The sequence below is a fragment of the Mesoplodon densirostris genome, chromosome 2 (assembly GCF_025265405.1).
Source record: "Mesoplodon densirostris isolate mMesDen1 chromosome 2, mMesDen1 primary haplotype, whole genome shotgun sequence".
Lineage (NCBI taxonomy): Eukaryota > Metazoa > Chordata > Mammalia > Artiodactyla > Ziphiidae > Mesoplodon > Mesoplodon densirostris.
The window spans coordinates 90,468,527-90,490,457 of record NC_082662.1 but is presented as its reverse complement, the minus strand read 5'-3'; the positions used below and the strand labels follow the sequence as shown (position 1 = coordinate 90,490,457).

Here is a 21,931-nt window from a genome sequence, read left to right as displayed (position 1 = left end):
TGTAGCCAGTGGGGAGTTACTGAAGATTTTTAAACATAAGATTAAAATTGTGAGTTATATTTCCACAAGATTTATCTTGTTTGGGGTAATATGACAAAATGGAGAAAAGAGAGTGGAAGTATGGAGGCTATTGCCTAGTCCATAGAAAAGGTTATGAGTTACAAATCAGGCATTGGCAACAGAAAGGAACAGGGTGGGCTGTTAGAAGGAACAGAACTATAATCAAGTCTCAACAACTATCTGGATGTCCTAGAGAGGTAATGAAGTAAAATTAAAAAGTACCTGGGGTATTTGAGCTTGCAGAGCATGAATAACAGTAATACTGTAACAAAGATGGGAACTATAGGAAGAAAAAACGTGTGAGAGAAAATGAGTGACGGCAGAAGGCCATCCGAGGTAACAAGTTTATCAGGTAGCTAAAAAGTAGAAGTGGAGTTTATGAAAGTTAAAAATTACCTGAAGAGTGAAAATGTGAGATTAGGTGAAATATAACAGAAGACAAGGTAGATAGAAAAGAAAGGAAGATCAAAGATAGATTTTTGGAGAATGAACATATTTAGATGCCAGGAAGCAAAGCCAGAAAAACAGTAAATAGAGCCAATAATGTAGTGGTTAAGAGCACAGCCTGTGAAGCCAGCTTGCCTGGAGTTCAGTAAGAGCTCTACCAAATTACTTGTCATTTGACTTTGTATAAATTACTTAACTTTCTAAGCTTAATTTATAAAATGGAGACAGTAGCTCATACCTTGAGTTAGTATCTTGTCCGAGTTACATGTACTAATACAGTAATCCTCAAAACAATACCAGCACATCCATTTAAGATGAGGAAACTGAGGCTCAGAGAAGTTAAGTAACTTTCCCACAGCCACATAGCTAGTAAATGGAGATGTGAATAACAATAATAGGATGATAATAATAGTAGTAGCTATTTTATATAGTTTTTTGGATGAAATGAGTAATGTTATATGAATGTATTTAGAACAATATCTGAAGATAGTAAGTACTCAATAAATATTATTTGCTATTATTATAGTTGCTACTATTACTAGGTTAACAAGGGAAACCTAATGCTGTGGCTAGCATAATGTTTTTCATGAAAAGAGGAAAGCAACAATGTCAAATACTATAGCCAGGTCAAAGAAGAGAACTGAAAGGAAGTCATGGGATCTGGGAACCAGAAAGGATCTTCTTGAGTGGCTTCACCAGAGTGGTGAGGGCAAAACAAAAGCCAGATTGTATGTGGTGCTGACTGACTGGGTGTCAGAAAAGAAAAAAAAAATGAGGTTAATTATATAGAAAATGTACTGAAAAGAGAACAGAATGATAAAACAAGGCTTGAGGCAGGAACAGCATGAAGGTACTTTATTTTAGGATAGGCTGACAGATATCTTTGTAGCTTAGGAAGGAGGGATCAAGTGGAATACCAAGAAAGGATAACTATTTGACAAAGTCATGGAACAGGTAGGAGGGATGTGATTATAGGTAAAGTAGAAGAATCATCTCTGCAGTGTGAGATATTCTTACTCCTCGTGGAAAAAAAGGAAGAAAGAGAAAAGTAATGCAAATATTGAGAAATACTTTGGGCAGTAAACGATGGAATATAAGAATGTTCACATCACACAGACTTCAGACATAATCTCTAGATGAGGTAGAAGTGTGACAGGATTAGGGTTTCTGTGACTATACTTAAGCTAATGAAAATAAACTTTAAATAAAAAGAAAAATTTTGACAACATTCATGTTGCTAGATGGAAGTCCCTCATGTTCTTGTAATAGAGGAGATAAAACTATGTTGTTTATGCATATTTATGTATAATTATTCTGAGCAATAAGATGTACATATATCTAGGTTTAATCTAGAACTTGTGAAATTAAGATACCTTTTGACTGAGTTATATCATCTTATAAAGACACATAACTCTGATACTATTTATCTGTTAATAATTAGGACAAAGGAGGTGACAAATGAGTTTGAAATAGACAAAACACCAACACTGATATTTTAATTATAATGAAATCATTTCTGAAGATTATTTATTGATATATCTTTAAATCAGTTAACTCAAAAGGCCCAGCCTGAGACTTTTAGTTTTTGTATTTATCCTGTGCTAACCATATCCAAAAATATCAGCTAAATTTAAAAACCAAAGACTATTCCACCACATGTATAAATCATGCAGTATCAAGTCTTTAAATTAAATAACAACCTAAAATAATTAAAAGAAGGTGAAAATTACATAGAACTTGTGTTAAAGAGTAATGCTTTCAAATTTCACATAGTATATACTGAAATGAATTGTAAGGAAATGCCATTTACTAGCTAATAAATTGACTAAACATTAATTTTGAAAATTACATGCCCTGACGACTTACCTCTCAAGATGAACATAATGTCGAGAAAGAACATTTTTAACCAAAAATATAGTCTTTGAAGTAACCTCGGGACCCATCAGTTTGGAAAAATATAATTTCGCACGAAGAAAATACCCAACAGGCCACAGCCACTCCTGAAAAAGATAATTTAAAAGTGAAGGGAAAAAAAGAGCTGTGGATATCAAAAAATTCTTTGAAAAATAACTTTAATTGAAAACTCAAAGAAGAAAAATTAAATTCTTACAGGTCCTTGGTGATAATTGAAACCTTTAGCAAGACTGTAGTTGTCATTGTCTAAGGCATTGTCATAAGTTCCACAGTAAACCATATCACTGCAAAATAATTGAAATTTAGGTTAAAAAAAGATCAGGCATTACACAAAAAGCATTAGAAAAATTTCCTAATAGCAAAGGTAAGAACTAATCAAATTATTTTGTTTTCCAATCTCTAGACTAAAGCTTATCATCCATTTAACCTTAAATTAGTATATACTGAGTTCAGAATGTGTTAGGGAATGATTAAGAAACACTTACTGCCTAATACAAAAAATATAAAATATTCAGATATCTTGCCTTCAAGGAGGCACTAAATATTGGTTGAATTTAATTATTTCACTAGGCCTCTAATATACTTGTAACAATTAAAATATACACAGAATAATGTGAATTAGTAAACATTAAAGATAAGGTTTTATTAATTATTATATATTGGAAAGGTTGTTTTTTAAACTTCTCCATGAAGTTATTTTAAAATTAAGTAAACTTGGTACATTATTAGATTATAAATAGCAACTAAATGCACACAATTTATACATACTTACAAATTAAAGTTACAAACACTGCAACATTTAATAGAAGACAGTTATCTACACTCTGTTCAATTAAATTATTACTTTTCTTTTCTTTTAGTGAGATAGATAGAACTTGCAACGAGTAAGCTTTTACTGTGGGTTTTAGTTTTGACCAGTGGTTCTTAACACCTCTGAAAATATTGAGAATACTTTAGAATGCAGATAAGTACACACATAAAATTTTGCATTTCAAGATTGAAATGAGTACACAATAAGTCAGGAAAAATCTACAAAGGTAAGGGTACTACAAAAATGAGGATCTCTCATACATGAAAGAGAAAGCAAATTGATGATGGGTATCAAGCTTTAAAGCAAAAAAGTAGAAGAAAAACAGAAAGGTCATTAGAAACTCAAAAAAAAAATTGAAAAAGAGAAGAAATACAAAATGAGATAAACACATAATCATAAAAACAAAATTAGTTATTGGTTTCAATAAAAATAGTGGTGTAATTACTTAGAGAGGATGGAAAGGGTTTGTGGCAAGGTAAGGACAGAGTTAAATCCTCATCTGTCATCGCAAGCAGTAAGCAAATAATGTCTAATATTTAAAAGAATCAAGAAACAGCTGCAAACACATACCATTTAGAAATATGGAAGGAACTACTACGAGTAACAATTTAGAAAATCATGGTTGTCTCTGAGGAGACAATACATCTATATTTCCAATGTTCATGATAATCATGCATGACTTTTACAGTCAGAAAAAATAGGCATTAGAAAATATTCATGACATATTAGTTTATAAAATTAAAATTCTTTTACTGATTATTGAATATAGGACAAGCCAAAGGCATTTTTTTTTTTTTTTTTGCGGTATGCGGGCCTCTCACTGTTGTGGCCTCCCCCGTCGCGGAGCACAGGCTCCGGACGCGCAGGCTCAGCGGCCATGGCTCACGGGCCCAGCCGCTCCGCGGCACATGGGATCCTCCCAGACCGGGGCACGAACCCGTATCCCCTGCATCGGCAGGCGGACTCTCAACCACTTGCGCCACCAGGGAGGCCCAGCCAAAGGCATTTTGAACACTGATGTTTAATGAAGATACAAAACGTATTTTTAAAAATTCAGTTTGAATGCAATTTTAGAGATCTTATTGATAAGCAAAAAAATTATGGCTTGATGCAATAAAATATTCACAACATTCTTAATACTTATACTCTAACTTACTCTGGATCCAAAGTTTTCATGCCAATATGAACATAATTATATATTAAATATAATATGAACAACATTCTTAATACTTGTAACTTACTCTGGATCCAAAGTTTTCATGCCAAGAGGACCAAGCAATTTTTTTCCTGCAATCTCCAAAGCTTTCCATGCTTTTTCTGTAGTAAAGAGCTCAGGGGCCTAATGAGTGTTAAAAACAAATATACAAACTTTTTAAGATCACAGAAGAATTAGTGTCCACCCACTTTGGAAAATAGACTATAAACTTGGAAAATAACGAAAACTTTAAAAATACAGTGCCAGTCAGAAATCAAGTGCAGATGCCTAATCAGACCTAATCCTATCAGGCCGACTTGGAAGCGATGATCTTGGCCTTAGAGGTTAGGAAAGCTGTTTGAGGTGATTGTTTCCTTGTGTCACTTAAGAAGGTATACTAGCTCCAGAATGAAGCTGTCACAGCTACAGTGAAGGCAGAACACATTTAAACCCATATAATTCATTCTTTAGAAGATTTACAATAGCTTCCTTTAAGTTCATCTGGAACTCATTTTTTGCTTTTAGGGTCATAATATAATACAGAGGATTTGCACTCCAATAGCATGAGTAAATTTACTTGTGATGTAGAGAAGGCGAGAAAGCATTGGTGACTAAGAATCTGCATTAATTTTAAATGTTAAATGAAATCAAATGCACACTGAATCAAAGCTACCATTATGTACCTTAGTATTTCTTATTCTACTATAATTAATAATACTACATTTAATACTCTTTTTGACAAAGTGGCAACATCTAGGCGGACACAGAAGAACACATACCTTCTCTATTTTACTGTATTTTTAGACTAGGTATAGAGAAAATAAGGAGAGTCTAGAATTCTTGGCTAGACAGAACTAATTAGTGCAATACAACAAAGAAAACGGAATGTGAATTGAAGCTACCCATATTAGTTCATTAGTCCAGATGTTTCCAAGTAGTGTGCTGAGGCACTGGTCATGGCACAGGTGTGCTGAAATACAGATGCCCTCTGCTTTCAAGACAGCTGGGTAGGGCCTGGGGCTAACTGAAGCAGCTGGATCTGGCAGCAACCTAATCCATTTGGGCCAGCGTGCTGTACAAATATCATCATTTTCTATGTGTGTTATTGAGAAGAACTTCATTAGTCATCATCCATTATTTTCTATTTTTTGACACCAAATGTTATAGGTTAAGGGTGATATGCATAAGGCTTTATTCATTAGAAAAGACCATATAAAACTAGCTGGTAAACAGTGCACTTTTTAGCAATTCAATGAATTTGAAAACAAATGGGGATAAAGAACTAAATAAACCCTATCATAACATTTTTGAAATTTGAAAAGAACAGAACAAATCACTTACCACAACCATTGCTATGGTAAAATTAGGCCTGAGCTGGTAGTCACACCAAGGGCTTGAAGCTCCATAACTATCTTTGTATATGCCACGTTTATGCACCAGATTAGAATGCTTTTCATTGACATCGGAAGGGTCTTCTGACACATAAAATAACTTTTCAAAGTTATCTTGTATTTTTCTGTTCCACTCATCATATGAGACTTTCACAACTTTTCCTGAAACATTACAAAAGACTTGGTAGTTTTAGGCACTCAAAGAAACCCATACATTTAGTTACAGATAAATAGTAATATTTAGTCAATAAATTATCCACTTTTGAAAACTGTCAGGGCTTTTTGAAGAACACTACCCAGAAATTAAAAATTATCTTTCACTGTATTACCAAAAAAGAATTAGACTCTAACAAATGATCCTAGATCATTTGTCTTTGTTTGGATCACTCTTACATTTGATAAAATTATCTTTATTGAGCACTTGAAAGGAGGCTAGTCTGAATTGAGAGGTGCCAGAAGTATATACTCTATTTATTTATATATATACTGCATTTCAAAGATATAGTATCCCCCAAAAGAAAGTAAAATAGTTCATGAATAATTTCATATTGATTACATGTTGAAATAATATTTGGTATATATTGAGTTAATAAAAAATATAATCATAATTAATTTCACCTGTCTCTTTTAACTTTTTTAAAATGTAGGTACTAGAAAATTTTAAATATGTATGTGACTTAAATTATATTTCTATTGGACAGCACTGCTCTAGAAAAAGAGATGTAAAGATTTCATAACTGTTCACCAAGCTTGACTTGCTCACAGTCATACTGAGGAAAAAAATAAGTATGATGCTCTTCATATCTCACCTCAAAGTTGCTATAAAAATATGGTTAGTAATCAGGTTTGTTACAGTTTTCATACTAGTAAATTAATGGTTTGTCTTTCCCCTTAATCTTAAGGGTTTTCTAATACTAGTTCATTGAGTCACATGATGATTACGTAGGTTAAGAATATAGACAGTACATTTGGAGTTTCTTTGTAAACAAAAGAAACAGCTTACCATGTCTTTTTACTGTAACTTCATGATAAGGAAAAATATTTTTTTGGGATAATTCCAGCAACCAACGAACAGCAGATTTACTCAGGCCCACAATTTCCACAGCAGACCCATCTCTAAAATTAAAAATAAATTTTACTCTGTGACAATGAGTAAATTAAGCACTATCTAAAGGGCATTCAGGGACTTCTCTGGTGGTGCGGTGGAAAGACTCCATGCCCAATGCAGGGGGCCCGGGTTCAATCCCTGGTCAGGGAACTAGATCCCACATGCATGCTGCAATGAATCAGAGTTCGCATACCACAGCTAAGGAGCCTGTGTTCCGCAACTAAGGAGCTGGCGAGCTGCAACTAAGACCCGGTGCAACCAAATAAATAAATAAATAAATATTTTTTAAAGAAAGGGCATTCAAAAAACAGCTTTGAAGAATTATATAACTAACCCATTATAAAAATGACTGTCTATAAAAAAATCCTCACTTTATAGGAATGTGCACTGCATATATAAGAAACTGATTCACTTTGCTATATAGCAGAAACTGACACAGCAGTATAAAGCAACTATACTCCAATAAAAAAAAAAAAGAAATCATTCCTCTTATTACTTTGCCATTGCTTACCATCTTAATGTATTTTTTAAAAATTCTATGAAGTAGAATGGAGATTATGGAGTAAAAGGAGATAGCTGCTGGAAAAAGGCAGAAGTAGGAGTTAGAGAATACTGAGATAGAGCTCCAGTGAAAAAGACAGAAAATATGGGATATTGGATTGAAGAAAGCCAGGGAAGGTGAACATCATAATTTGAAAGCTCATTTTTAAGGAAAATGAAAGGGAAGTATAAGATCTAATAATTCACCAAAATAAACAGGTTTTTAAAAGACTTTGTAAAACATGTAATGACAACTACTATTCAAGAATTTTTTTTGACAATTCTGATTGAAGATAAAATTTGGAATAAGAAAATAGTTTCTCAGACTTGATACTGTAGTAAGAACTTGAAATCATAAAAAGAAATGATGGAATAAAAGGTTTAAAAATTAAGGGGAAAATGTTCAGAAAGTGAAAGGATTTCATAAAAGACAGGACAACTGGTTGCTTTCTATATTTACAAAATATAATAATAATGAAATACTTACAAAGAAAACACTTCATGTTATAAAGTAATGTCTTAACCATGAGGATAATAAGTCATAAAACTTTCCTTTGAGGTGCCTGCAAGTAATCAACCCATGAGAACATCCAGAAGAGAACAGATAGCTTTACTTGATAATTTATATCAAGAGGATTGTGTATGTGTATATTAGGGGAGAGAAAGGAGTGCATGGAAGGGGAAGTAGGGGGAAGGCAGGAAGATTTTGACTGATTTAACATGAAGATTTCATGGTTAATAGAATAAAAGATTCCACAAGTATGTGGTTTTACAAATGATATAACTATATAAGCACTAAAAATAAACACTACCTTGGAGTGGCTGGGATTCCTTTGTTTCTAGCTCTGTCACTTTCTCCCATTTTATCCATCCATGTACCGCAATTTAAGCGATTTCCTCCATAAACAAATCCTGTTTCTTCATCAACCCCTGCAGTTATATTAAAACCTAAAAAAGAAAAATAAAACATTTATAAAAATATAATAAATTAGGATAACTACTCTAGAGAGCAATCTGGTAATAACTTAAAAGTTGAAGATGTGCATATTCTACCACATAATAATTTCATTTCTAGACATACACTCTAGAGAAATGCTTACCTATGTGAACATGGAGACACATACAAGAATATACATTGCAACACTGCTTGTATTAGCAAGAAAATAAATAACTGCTGAGAAGAGGAACAGAAAAACCCTAGTCTAGTCATATAATGGAAAACTCTATACCATTTAAGATTAATGAACTAGGATTTACATAAAGCAAAATGGATAAATCAGAATGACTGAGTAAATAAGTTGCAAAAGATATGCATAATAAGATGCCTTTTCTGTAAAAGTTTAAAATATAGATAATACTAACACATATAACCATGTATGTCTATATGGCTATGTCTAATATGATAATATTTGTATAAAATTAGAAAACATAAAATACATAATATATATATTGGACAGTATATACTATGATATACTGAATATATGCTACATAATATATATCATACATAATTTACACATACTCAAACACACATAAACACACAAAATACAAAAACATACATGGAAAAAGTAAATCCTGATTATAGGATGGTTGTTAATTCTAGAGAGTGAGGGAAGAGAAAGAGATAGAGATGAAACTTTAGCTGTATCTGTGGTGTTTTATTTCTTTTCAAAACAAAAGAGTATGATCTGAAGAAAATCTGGCCAATTGTTAATGTCTGTCTAATTTCAGTTCTAGGTTCAAAGCATAATTTACATTGTTATCTGTATGTTGAGATATTTCATAATTAAAATTAAAAATTTAAATAACTTAGAGATGATGAACACAGATGCAAAAATCCTCAACAAATTATTAACAAACCAAATTCAACTTGCAAAAGCATATACCACGATCAAGTGGGATTCATCCCAGGGATGCAAGGATGGTTCAATATTCATAGATTAATCAATGTGGTATCTATACATCGCATTAACAAATTAAAGTATAAAAATCATATGATCATCTCCACAGATGAAGAAAAAGCTTTTGACAGAATTCAACATCCATTTATGATTAAAAACTCTCAGCAGGGCTTCCCTGGTGGCGCAGTGGTTGAGAGTCCGCCTGCCGATGCAGGGGACGTGGGTTCGTGCCCCGGTCCGGGAAGATCCCACATGCCGCGGAGCGGCTGGGCCCGTGAGCCATGGCCGCTGAGCCTGCGCGTCCGGAGCCTGTGCTCCGCAACGAGAGAGGCCACAACAGTGAGAGGCCCACGTACCGCAAAAAACAAACAAACAAACAAACAAACAAAAAACTCTCAGCAAAGTGGGTATAGAGGGAATGTACCTCAACATGATAAAGGCCATATATGAAAAGTCCACAGCTAACATCATACTCAATAGTGAAAAGTTAAAAGCTTTCCTGCTAAATTGAGGAACAAGACAAGGATGCCCACTCTCACTGCTTTTATTCAGCATAGTACTGGAAGTATTGGAAGCCACAGCAATCAGACAAGAAAAAGAAATAAAAGGAATCCAAATTGGAAGGGAATAAGTAAAACTGTAACTGTTTGCAGATGACATAATACTATATACAGAAAATCCTAGACACCACCAAAAGATGACTAGAGTTCATCAATGAATTTGGTAAAGTTGCAGGATACAAAATTCACATACAGAAATCTGTTGTGTTTCTGTATACTAATAATGAACTATCCGAAACAGAAATTAAGAAAACAATCTCATTTACAATTGCATCAAAAAGACTAAAACACCTAGGAATACATCTAACCAAGGAGGTAAAAGACCTGTACTTGGAAAACTATAAGACATTGATAAAAGGAATCTAAGATGATACAAACTAATGGAAAATATACAGTGCTCATGGACTGGAAGAAATAAATTGTTAAAATGACCATACTATCAAGGCAAATTACAGATTCAATGCAATCCCTATCAAAATACCAATGACATTTTTCACAGAACTAGTTCTAAAATTTGCATGGAAACATAAAAGACCCCAAAGAGCCAAAACAACTTTAAGAAAGAAGAAAAAGATTCCCTTCAATGGGGGATCAAGATGGCAGAGTAAGAGGATGTAGAAATCACCCCTCTTCCCAAAACACATAAAAAATATATATACATTTGGAAAAATTCTCATGGAAAACTAACTGGAACCTGGCAGAAGAACTCCTTCACAACCAAGGCTACAAAAATGATTCCCATGTAATCAGGTAGGATAAAAAGAAAGGCATTGGGTTGGAACCTGTGCCCCTGGGAGGGGAATAAGGGAAAAGGGAGATCACATGGGCAGACACTCACCCTGGGAAGTGAGTGGGTAGAGCCACAGACTGGGTGTCCAAGTTCTAGGGTCCTATATGGAGAAGACAAGCTCCCTTGGCTGTTTGGAGAACTCCTGGGACAGACAGAAAGGCTTGAGAAGCCCAGATTCCACTTGTGAGGAGTATGCGGGTGCTGGCTTCCCATAAGACAGGGTGAAGAGAGAGGTCTATCCTAGTGGCTATTGCCTCCTTGTGCTCCCCAATCTGAGCTGAGTAAACACCATGGCCCCACTCACTCCATGCCACAGCTTGGCACTGGATTTATGGCAGCCAGGTCCTGGGAAAAGACTCCATGCAGGGACATAGAAGGCAGTCTGGGGCCCTGGATTGTGGTCCAGGTAGGGTGGCAGTGGCCATTGTTGGCACTTACTCAAACAGTGCCAGAGAAGCAGCCTGGATTTCTGACAGGAGTGAAGCTGCCTCAATTCCCACAACCACAATGCCATGAATCCCAGTGCCAGCTGAGTGAATCCTTCAGCCCTGCCTACTCCATGCCATAACCTTGCACTAGATCTGGGACGACTACAACAGGGGAAAAAAATGTGACCTTGGACTGTGTCTGAGTGGATGCCTACACAGGCAGCACACTGGACCTCTGTAAGTGTATGAGCCCCACTTATTATAGCATCCCCCCACCTCTGGGGCAAAGGCCCCAGTGTGGGGAGAAGGAAAAATACACACTTAAGGGGAACAGAGCCAACTTGAGTCTGACCTTCAGGACACCTGCTCCAGAAACCTGGGAGCAGACCCTGACCCTGAAAGGGCAGTGACTGCCACTGAGCAGAGAACAAATCCCACCTCACACCCTGTGTAGGCTCTAGTGCCTACAAGACCAGTCATACCCCATATCAAGGTGATAGTGGCCAGTACACCCTGAGGAAAGGCATGGCTTGTGTCCACATCAAATCCAGCCCTCACACTAAAGATATTTGGCACATGTAGTCCACAAAGGGATGCCCTCACATAAAAACACACTTTCAAGACCATGTTAATAACTGTTTCACCTAAATTCATAGAGACAGAGAAAATTAAGCAAAATGAAATGGTAAAAAACTCCCAACTGAAAGGGCAAGAGAAAGCCCCTGAAAAAATAAATAATGAAACAGAGATAATCAGCCTACCAGTGAGTTCAAAAAGTTAGTAATAGAAATGCTAACTGAATTAAGAAAGAGAATTGATCTAAGCATGGGATCATTTTAACAAGGAACTATAAGGAAGACCCAATAAAGAAGAGATAATTCAATTTCTGAGATAGAAAACACTTAAGAAGCAATGAATAACAGACTAAATGACACAGAAGAATGCATACATGATCTGGAAGACAGAATAATGGAAATCATCCAATTAGAACAGCAGACAAAAAGACAAATGGAAAAAAAAAGCAACATATGAGATCTATGGGCTAATATAAAATGTGTCAATATAGGGGTTCCAGAAGAAGAGAGAAGGGGATCAAAAATGTATTTGAAGAAATTATGGCTGAAAACTTCCCAAACCCAAAGAAGGAAACAGATATTCAGGTACAGGAACACAGAGGGTCCCAAACAAGAGGAACCCAAACAGGCTCACACTAAGACATATCATAATTAAAATGGCAAAAGTTAGAGATAAAGAGAATTCTAAGGCAGCAAGAGAAAAACAGAGAGTCATATACAAGGGAACTCCTATAAGATTATCAGCTGATTTCTCTGCAGAAACTTTGCAGGCCAGAAGGGAGTGGCATGATATATTTACAGTCCTGAAAGGGAAAAACCTACAACCTAGGTTACTTTGTCGAAAATTAATAAACCTTTAGTCAGGCTCATCAAGAAAAAATAGAGAGGGTCCAAACAAACAAAATAAGAAATGAAAGAGGAGAAATAATAAATGATATCACAGAGATACAAAAATTCATAAGAGAATACTATGAATAGTTATATGCCAACAAACTGGATAGCCTAGAAGAAATGGACAAATTTCTAGAAATATACAGCCTGCCAAGACTGAGACAAGAAGAAACAGACAATTTGAACAGGCTGATTGCTAGAAGTGAGATTGAATCTGTAATTTAAAAACCCCCAGCCAACAAAATTCCAGGAGTGGAAAGCTTCACAGGGGAATCCTACCAAACATATAAATAAGACCTTATACCTATCCTTCTGAATCTATTCCAAAAAATTGAAAGGAGGGAACAATCCCAAATTCATTCTACTAGACCACTGTCACCCTGATACCAAAACCAGACAAAAACACTACAAAAAAGAAAATTACAGGCCACTATCTCTGATGAATATAGATGCAAAAATTCTCAACAAAATATTAGCCAACTGAATCCAATGATACATAAAAAGGATCATATACCATGATCAAGCGGGATTCATTCCAGGGTCACAAGGATAGTTCAACATAGGCAAATCAATTAATGTGTTACACCACGTTAACAAAAGGAAAGAAAAAAAATCACATGATCATCTAAATAGTTGCAGAGGGCTTCCCCAGTGGAGCAGTGGTTAGGAATCCACCTGCCAATGCAGGGAACACGGGTTCGAGCCCTGATCCAGGAAGATGCCACATGCCGTGGAGCAACTAAGCCTGTGTGCCACAACTACTGAGCCTGTGCTCTAGAGCCCGCAAGCCACAACTACTCAGCCTGCATGCCACAACTACTGAAGCCTCGTGCCTAGAGCCCGTGCTCCGCAACAAGAGAAGCCACCATAATGAGAAGCCCGCGCACTGCAACAAAGAGTAGCCCTGGCTCACCGCAACTAGAGAAAGCCCTTGCACAGCCACAAAGACCCAAATGCAGCCAAAAATAAATAAATAAAAAGAAATAAATAGGTGCAGAAAAAGCATTTGACCAAATTCAACATTCATTCATGATAAAAACTCTCATAAAAATAGGTATAGAGGGGGGCCTCCCTGGTGGCGCAAGTGGTTGAGAGTCCGCCTGCCGATGCAGGGGATGCGGGTTCGTGCCCCGGTCTGGGAGGATCCCATATGCCGCGGAGCGGCTGGGCCCGTGAGCCATGGCCGCTGAGCCTGCGCGTCCGGAGCCTGCGCGTCCGGAGCCTGTGCTCCGCAACGGGGGAGGCCACAACAGTGAGAGGCCCGCATACCGAAAAAAAAAAAAAAAAAAAAATAGGTATAGAGGGAACATATCTCAACATAATAAAGGCCACTTACTACAAACCCACAGCCAACAAAATACTCAATGGTGAAAAGCTGAAAGCTTTCCCGCTAAATTCAGGAATAAGACAAGGATGCTCACTCTTGCCACTTCTATTTAACACTGTATTGGAAGTCCTAGCCACAGCAATCAGACAAGAAAAAGAAATAAAAGGTATCCAAATTGGGAGGGAAGAGGTAAAATTGTCTCTATTTGCAGATGACATGATATTCTATATAGAGGACCCTAAAGTCTCCATCCCAAAACTATTAGAACTAATAAATGAATTCAGCAAGGTTGTAAGATACAAGATCAATAAATAGAAATCTGTTGCACTTCTATACACTAATAATGAAATATCAGAAAGAGAAAGTAAAAAAACAAAACAAAACAAACAAAACAAAAACCTATGGATAAACTAAACCAAGGAGGTTAAAGACCTATACTCTGAAACCTATAAAACATTGATGATGGAAACTGAGGATGATTCCAAGAAATGGAAAGATATCCTGTGCTATTAGAATACAAGAATTAATATTATTAAAATGGCCATACCACCCAAAGCAATCTACGGATTTAAATCCCTATCAAAATACCTATGACATTTTTTTCACAGAACTAGAACAAATAATCCTAAAATGTATACGGAACCACAAAAAACCCTGAATTGCCAAAATAATCCTGAGGAAAAAGAACAAAGCTGGAGGTATAACCCTCCCAGACCTCAGACTATACTACAAAGCTACAGTAATCATAACAGCATAGTATTGGCATAAAAACAGACACATAGATCAATGGAACAGAGTAGAGAGCCCAGAAGTAAACCCATGCAGCTATGGTCAATTAATCTATGACAAAGGAGGCAAGAATACACAAAGGAGAACAGACAGCCTCTTCAATAAGTCGTGCTGGGAAAACTGGACAGACACATGTAAAACAATGAAATCAGAACATTCCTTCATACCATGTACAAAAATGGACTCAAAATGATTTAAAGACCTAAATGTAAGACCTGAAGCCATAAAACTAAAAAAGAACATAGGCAGAACACTCTTTAACATAAATCACAGCAATATTTTCTTGGATCTGTTTCCTAAGGCAAAAGAAATAAATGCAAAAATAAACAAATGGGACCTAATTAAACTTAAAAGCTTTTTCACATCGAAGGAAATCATCAACAAAACAAAAAGACAACTTACAGAATGGGAGAAAATACTTGCAAATGATGCAAGCAATAAGCGGTTAATATCCAAAATATTTGAACAGCTCATATAACTCAGTATATTAAAAAAAACCAAATAATAGAATAAAAAGTAGGCAGAAGAACTGAATAGACATTTTTCCAAAGATGGCTAATAGGCATATGAAAAGATGCTCAACACTGCTATTATTAGAGAAATGAAAATAAAACCACAATGAGGTATCTCCTTATATCTGTCAGAATGGCTATCATCAAAAAGGCTACAAATAACAAATGTTGGGGAGGATGTGGATAAAAGGGTACCCTTGTACAATGTTGGTGGGAATGTAAGTTGGTGCAGTCACTGTGATATTTTTAATATCTAAGTTAGGTCATATCACTCCTGCTCAAAACTGTTCACTGGCTCACTTCAGTATGGAGGTTCCTTAAAAAACTAATAGAACTACCATATGATCCAGTAACCCCACTCTTGGACATATATCTAGAATAGATGAAAACTCTAATTCAAAAAGATACATGCACCTCAGTGCTCACAGCAGCACTATTTATAATAGCCAAGACATGGAAACAACCTAAATGTCCATCAACAGATGAATGAATAAAGAAGATGTGGTATATATATATATATATATATATATATATATATATATATATATACACATACATACATACATACATACAGTGATCTACTTTAACATGAATTTGTTTGAGTACTGGTGAGATTGAATGCTTCCCCCTATGTTTATTAATGGATGGTTGATGTATGTCCTTGGGCAAGCTACTTTTACCTCCTCCTATTTCCTCTATTATGAGCTAGGAATAGAGGTACTAGCTTCTGGAAAATGTTCGTCAAGTGATACACAAAGGCAAAGAGCTTTTTAATTTATTTGATATTAAATAATTGGATAGTCAATGTTTAGTGAGTAAATCTCAGAGATTCAGCTACAAAGTCATAAGAACACACACAAAAAGGTACACAAGTCAAAATGACTATGAATGAATAGGTTGTTTCAAATGCATAAAGTGGGTAGAAGATTTACTTTTGCACTTTCTGATGAGTTGGCAAAGTATTCCAGGCTATTGGCTCCCTCCCCACAATCAACCCTGGAGAAACTACAGAAGTATATGTGAGGTATTGATATGAAGAAGTCATATAATGTTTGGGAGAAACTAATAAAAACATGTGAGGATTTCCCTGGTGGTGCAGTGGTTAAGAATCCGCGTGCTAGCGCAGGGGACACGGGTTTGAGCCCTGCTCCAGGAAGATCCCACATACCGCGGAGCAATGAAGCCTGTGCACCACAACTACTGAGCCTGTGCTCTAGACCCCGCGAGACACAACCTACTGAGCCTGCATGCCACAACTACTGAAGCCCACGTGCCTAGAGCCTGTGCTCCGCAACAAGAGAAGCCACTGCAATGAGAAGCCCGTGCACCACAAAGAAGAGTAGCTCCCACTCACTGCAACTAGAGAAAGCCCGTGTGCAGCAACAAAGACCCAACATAGCCAAAAATAAATAAATAAAATAAATAAATTTATTTTAAAACCCAACCCCCCCGAAAAACAAACAAAAGAACCAAAACAAACAAAAAACACGTGAGACTTGACCAGCCACTTTGGACTTTTATTCCACCTCGGCTCATAACGCTGCTGTGTTACAACTTAAGGAGATTGCTTCTTTTCAGTGCTTACAGAGTAGCTAATAATTAAGGGAATATGAGCTTATTGGGAAAAGATAAACATTAGATACCAGAGGAGTCTAACGACTATATAAAAGAGAGAAGTTGAGTAACATAGTTCACATGAAGCAGAATTACTGGAACAGATGGACCAATAATATACAATAAGCAAAATAAATAACCTCAAAGACATAGGTAAGATATTATTAACATGAAGCAGGAAAAAAAGACATTAAAAAGACTAAGTGGAGGGGCTTCCCTGGTGGCGCAGTGGTTTAGAGTCCGCCTGCCGATGCAGGGGATACGGGTTCGTGCCCCGGTCTGGGAAGATCCCACATGCCGCGGAGAGGCTGGGCCCGTGAGCCATGGCCGCTGGGCCTGTGCGTCCGGAGCCTGTGCTCCGCAATGGGGGAGGCCACAACAGTGAGAGGCCCGCGTACAGCAAAAAAAAAAAAAAAAAAAAAAAAAAAAGACTAAGTGGAGATGTTAGGTCTGAAATTTTTAATAGTTGAAATAAAGAAAACAATAAAGTGATAATAAGGGACTAAATAGTAGATAGACACAGCTAAGAATGAATTAGTGAGATAGAAGACAAGATTGAAAAATTCTCCAGAGGTAGCAGGAATGGTTAAAGGGAGAAAATAGAAAAAAAGAGCTAAAAGTTATGGGGATAGAATTAAATCAAAAGATATCCTGACAAAAGTATCCCCAGAAAGTGGAAAGAGAAGGAAGAAAATACTTGAAGAAATAAAATGATAAATATCCTAGAATCAAGAAAGATCTCAGGTTAAAAGCACTCATAGAGTACCAAATGAAACAGATAAGGAAAGTTAGAGTAAAATCCTGAATTCAGACAAAGAGATGGTTCTAAAATCTTCAAGAAAGAAAGAGTAGATCACTTCTAATGGAACAAGGTATAGGTCCATATACCTTTCAATAGCAATATTGGAAACAAGAAGTCAACAGAATAATATTTTCTAAAGCATTGAAGAAAAAAAGCATTTATGTCTAATCTGTCATTTAAATATGAAAGCATAATAAAAATACTGCCAGCCATACAAGGCCTCAGAGAGCTTGACATGTAAGTTCCAACTTTAAAAACTTTCATATAGCAGCACTAAAGATACTCATATAGCAACAATAAAATGACTACAGCAAGGCACTGTAGTAGTAGGCACTGTTCTGAGAGGTTTTCATATATTAACATAAATAAATAAGCTCATCTGATTAACTCAAATAAGGAAAGAAATAAATCTTAGAGGATACTAGTAAGAGAGATGGAATGAAAAGATGATCAAATTACACATAAAAGTTTATTGTTGCCTAAGAAAAAGCAATAACCAAAGAAAACAAAAAGAAGTACAGTCATAACAATTCAAACTGAAATTCCACCTAGATAATATCAAATAGGGATTCAGGGAGAGAGGCATACACTAAATTACTTATTCTGTTAGGGGTCAATAGGGATTTTAATAAGTTAAAGAAATGAACATAGACATGGTAAATTAATACAGATATAGGTCTTGAAAACAAGACTCATAAGAACAAAAATAGAATGAATTAAAGTGGGACAAATTGTCTCTTTAAAAAAAATTTTGTAAAAGGCAAACTCACATAGTTAATAGAAGTTAATGTGAGAGATTATCTTTGAGACATGAAGGTGGGGTAGGATTTCTGAAATGAAATATGGTGAAGGACACCATAGATAAATTGGGAAAAGGTTTGTGCAATTCTAAAACTAATGATGGACAAACATCTAGAATAAACAAAAAACTCCTGATAATCAACATGAAAAATACAGGAATGCCAAAAGAAAGATGAGTAAAGGCATAGAACATGAATAAATAATTTATAGAAAAGGAAACTTTCCAAAGAGGCCAATAAAAATATGAGCAAATACTCAAATTCAATAACAGGAGAATTTTAAGTTAAAACAACTACATATGGCTTTACACCCATATTTGGCATTAGAGGATAATGCCAAATGTTGGTAGGCATATGGACACTTAAGAAGCTACTTTGATTGTTAATGGGAATAGAGACTGGTGCAGTAATTCTGGAAAGGAATGTGGTAGTGTTTAGACAAAGGGCATAAGAGTATAGTATATGTAGCTCTGATATACCAATGTAAGTGAAATAAGCCAGACATAAAAGGACAAAATTACATACTTCCATTTATATGAGGTACCTAGAATAATCAAATTCATAGAGACATAAAGTAGATTAGTAGCTACTAGGGGCTAGCAAGGAAGAGAATGAGGAATTATTGCTAACTGAGTATAGTTTCAGTTTGGGATGATGAAAAAGTTCTGGAGATGGATAGTGATGATGGTTGAAAAACAGTGCAAATGTACTTAAAGTCACTGCACTGTACACTTGAAAATGGCTAAAATGATATATATATATATATATATATTTTTTTTCGGTATGCGGGCCTCTCACTGTTGTGGCCTCCCCCGTTGCGGAGCACAGGCTCCGGACGCGCAGGCTCCGGACGCGCAGGCTCAGCGGCCATGGCTCACGGGCCCAGCCGCTCCGCGGCATATGGGATCCTCCCAGACCGGGGCACGAACCCGTATCCCCTGCATCGGCAGGCGGACTCTCAACCACTTGCGCCACCAGGGAGGCCCTAAAATGATATATTTTATGATAAAATAGTAAACGTGTATTTCACCACACACACTTAACAGTAGAAAACCAGCAATCCAATTAGAAAATGGATAAAAGACATGAATAGACATTTCATCAAAGAGGGGATATGGATGGTAAATAAGCATATGAACAGATGTTCAAAACCATTAATAGGGAAATGCAAATCAAAACCACAATGTGTAGTGGTCTACACAACTATCAGAACATCTGAAAATAGGTGATAACAACGAATTCTGGCAAGGACGTGGAGAAACTGGATCTATCCAGCTTGCTGGTGGGAATGTGAAATGAAAATAGTTTGGCAATTTCTTATAAAACAAAACATGTGCTGACCACATCACCCAATCACATTATTGGGCATTTATCCCAGAGAAATGAAAACTTATGTTTACACAAAAACCTGTATATGAATGTTTATAGCAGCTCCATTTGTATTAGCCAAAAAAATTGGAAACAACCTAAATATCCTTCAAAAGATGAATGGTACATTCATAAAAGGGAATACTACTTAGCAATAAAAACTAATAAAATATTGATAAATGCAGCAACTTGGATAGTTCTCAAGGGGAATTATGTTTAGTGAAAGAACCAATCTCAAAAGGTTACATACTGTATGATTCCATTTATCTACATTCTCAAAATGACAAAATATAGAGACGCAGAACAGATTGGCAGTTGCTAGAGACCAGGGATGGTTGGTGTGACTATAATGGGATAGCACAAGGAAAACCTCTTTGGTGACGGAACAGCTCTGTATCTTGACTGTGGTAGTGGATACATGAAGCTATACATGAGGTAAAACTGCACAGAAGTACACACACACACATACACACACACACACAGATGAGTTAACGTAAAACTGGTGAAAAAGGAATATGGTCTATAGCTTAGCTAACAGTATGACACTAATATCTATTTCCTGATCTTGATATTGTACTAAAGTTATATAAGATGTCCTCATTGAGGGAAGCTGGATGAAGGGTTCAGGGTACGCTTATGTATCATTTTTGTAACTTTCTATCAGTCCCCAATTCTTTCAAAATTAAAAAGTTAAAAAAAAGGTCTATATGCACTTAAAGCAATATATATTTTATAAGACAATACATGAATATACAACAAACCCATTGGAATGTCTCTAAGGGGAATGAGTAATAAAATGAAATAAATTATTGTTAGCCTTGCACTGGCTAATGATGATGACAGTGTGCCATAAAAATAGGAATATGATGAATTTCAAAGAGGTTATAAAAGTATATTTTAACTCTGAGTACAAATAAACCTCTTTATAAAAAGTATTTTATAAGAGCCTAGATTATGGGATAGACAAACTATGGATGAAATCCTAGCTCTGCAACTTAGCAGCTGTGTGACTCTGGGCAAACTACTCTGCTTCAGTCACCTTATCAATAAAAAAGGGAACAATGTAACTCATGCCTAATGTTCTCAGAAGTGTTAAATGGTAATAATGTAGGTAAAGTAGTTAGCACAATGCTTAGCACATAGCAAGCACTCAATTATTAGCAATTATTGTTATGATTATAAATGCAAGCACCAAAATTACCTTTCAAACTGGCTGACAAAAGATACAACATTTTATCTTTCCTCTAGAAACTAAACTAAACTGGTGAGATCAGAAACTCTTAATCTTTTTCATTATTATATTCTGAAGTTTTATACACAAATAAAATACTTGTGAAATAAATGAACAATTACAAGGTTTAATTTCATCTCCTCACTAAATCTTTACTATGTACCTAAAGTTATGTACCTTCATCCTTCATGTTGCGATCTATCTGTGGACCAGCATTCCTTTCTCGGAACTGTATGCCCTGCATGTGTCTTTGCATAGCTTCCTGTATTACTTCAAACAATGGTTGATCCTGTTTGAGACATAATGGATGTTACCTCTGTTAGAAATCACATTTTTCTTATCGTCTCCCAAATTCCACAACTGAAGTTTTGTGGAAACATATATTTTTCCCTTAAAAGGAGAAATGGGGATAAGGGGTGGGACTGGGGAAAGAAGCAGCTCCTATACATCATATAATAGATCAGACCTTTGGCATATGAACATTTAACATACTATAGTTTTAACTATAAATTCTGTGACATGAAATAATTTGTAATTTGCTGATACATGAAAAATAATCTTGTGATCTTGTGTAATCTGCGTTAGAGTGAACGGTTCAGCTAATAAATGAATATAGCTTATTATACAGAAATCTGAGTTTTAAATTGGCATTGCTGTTCTAATTCATCCACGTACATAGCAATGGAGATAAACTATATACTATAATGGTAATTTACTTTAGGTTAAAAAATTTTTGGACAAATATTCTTTGAACACTTCATGATAGAAACATTGTAGTGACATAAATCTATGCTAGCCCCGAGGTAGCTTAGAAGTCCTCCATAACAAATAAACTATAACATAAATGCAGATCAGAAGTGGCAAAAGTACAATATTCCTG

General features: G+C 35.8%; 1 protein-coding gene across 1 annotated transcript in view; it reads right to left on the bottom strand.

Annotated features, from left to right (window-relative positions):
- Positions 1 to 21,931, bottom strand: part of AGL (amylo-alpha-1, 6-glucosidase, 4-alpha-glucanotransferase) — an 81,524-nt gene that overhangs the window by 8,702 nt on the left and 50,891 nt on the right. Inside the window, exons 27-33 of the mRNA XM_060090178.1 lie at positions 21,229 to 21,340; positions 8,279 to 8,414; positions 6,822 to 6,934; positions 5,769 to 5,980; positions 4,474 to 4,571; positions 2,618 to 2,705; positions 2,374 to 2,507 (exon numbers count right to left, since the gene is read on the bottom strand). Of these exons, the coding sequence (XP_059946161.1) occupies positions 2,374 to 2,507; positions 2,618 to 2,705; positions 4,474 to 4,571; positions 5,769 to 5,980; positions 6,822 to 6,934; positions 8,279 to 8,414; positions 21,229 to 21,340 (893 nt within the window). The remainder of the gene's footprint in view (positions 1 to 2,373; positions 2,508 to 2,617; positions 2,706 to 4,473; positions 4,572 to 5,768; positions 5,981 to 6,821; positions 6,935 to 8,278; positions 8,415 to 21,228; positions 21,341 to 21,931) is intronic.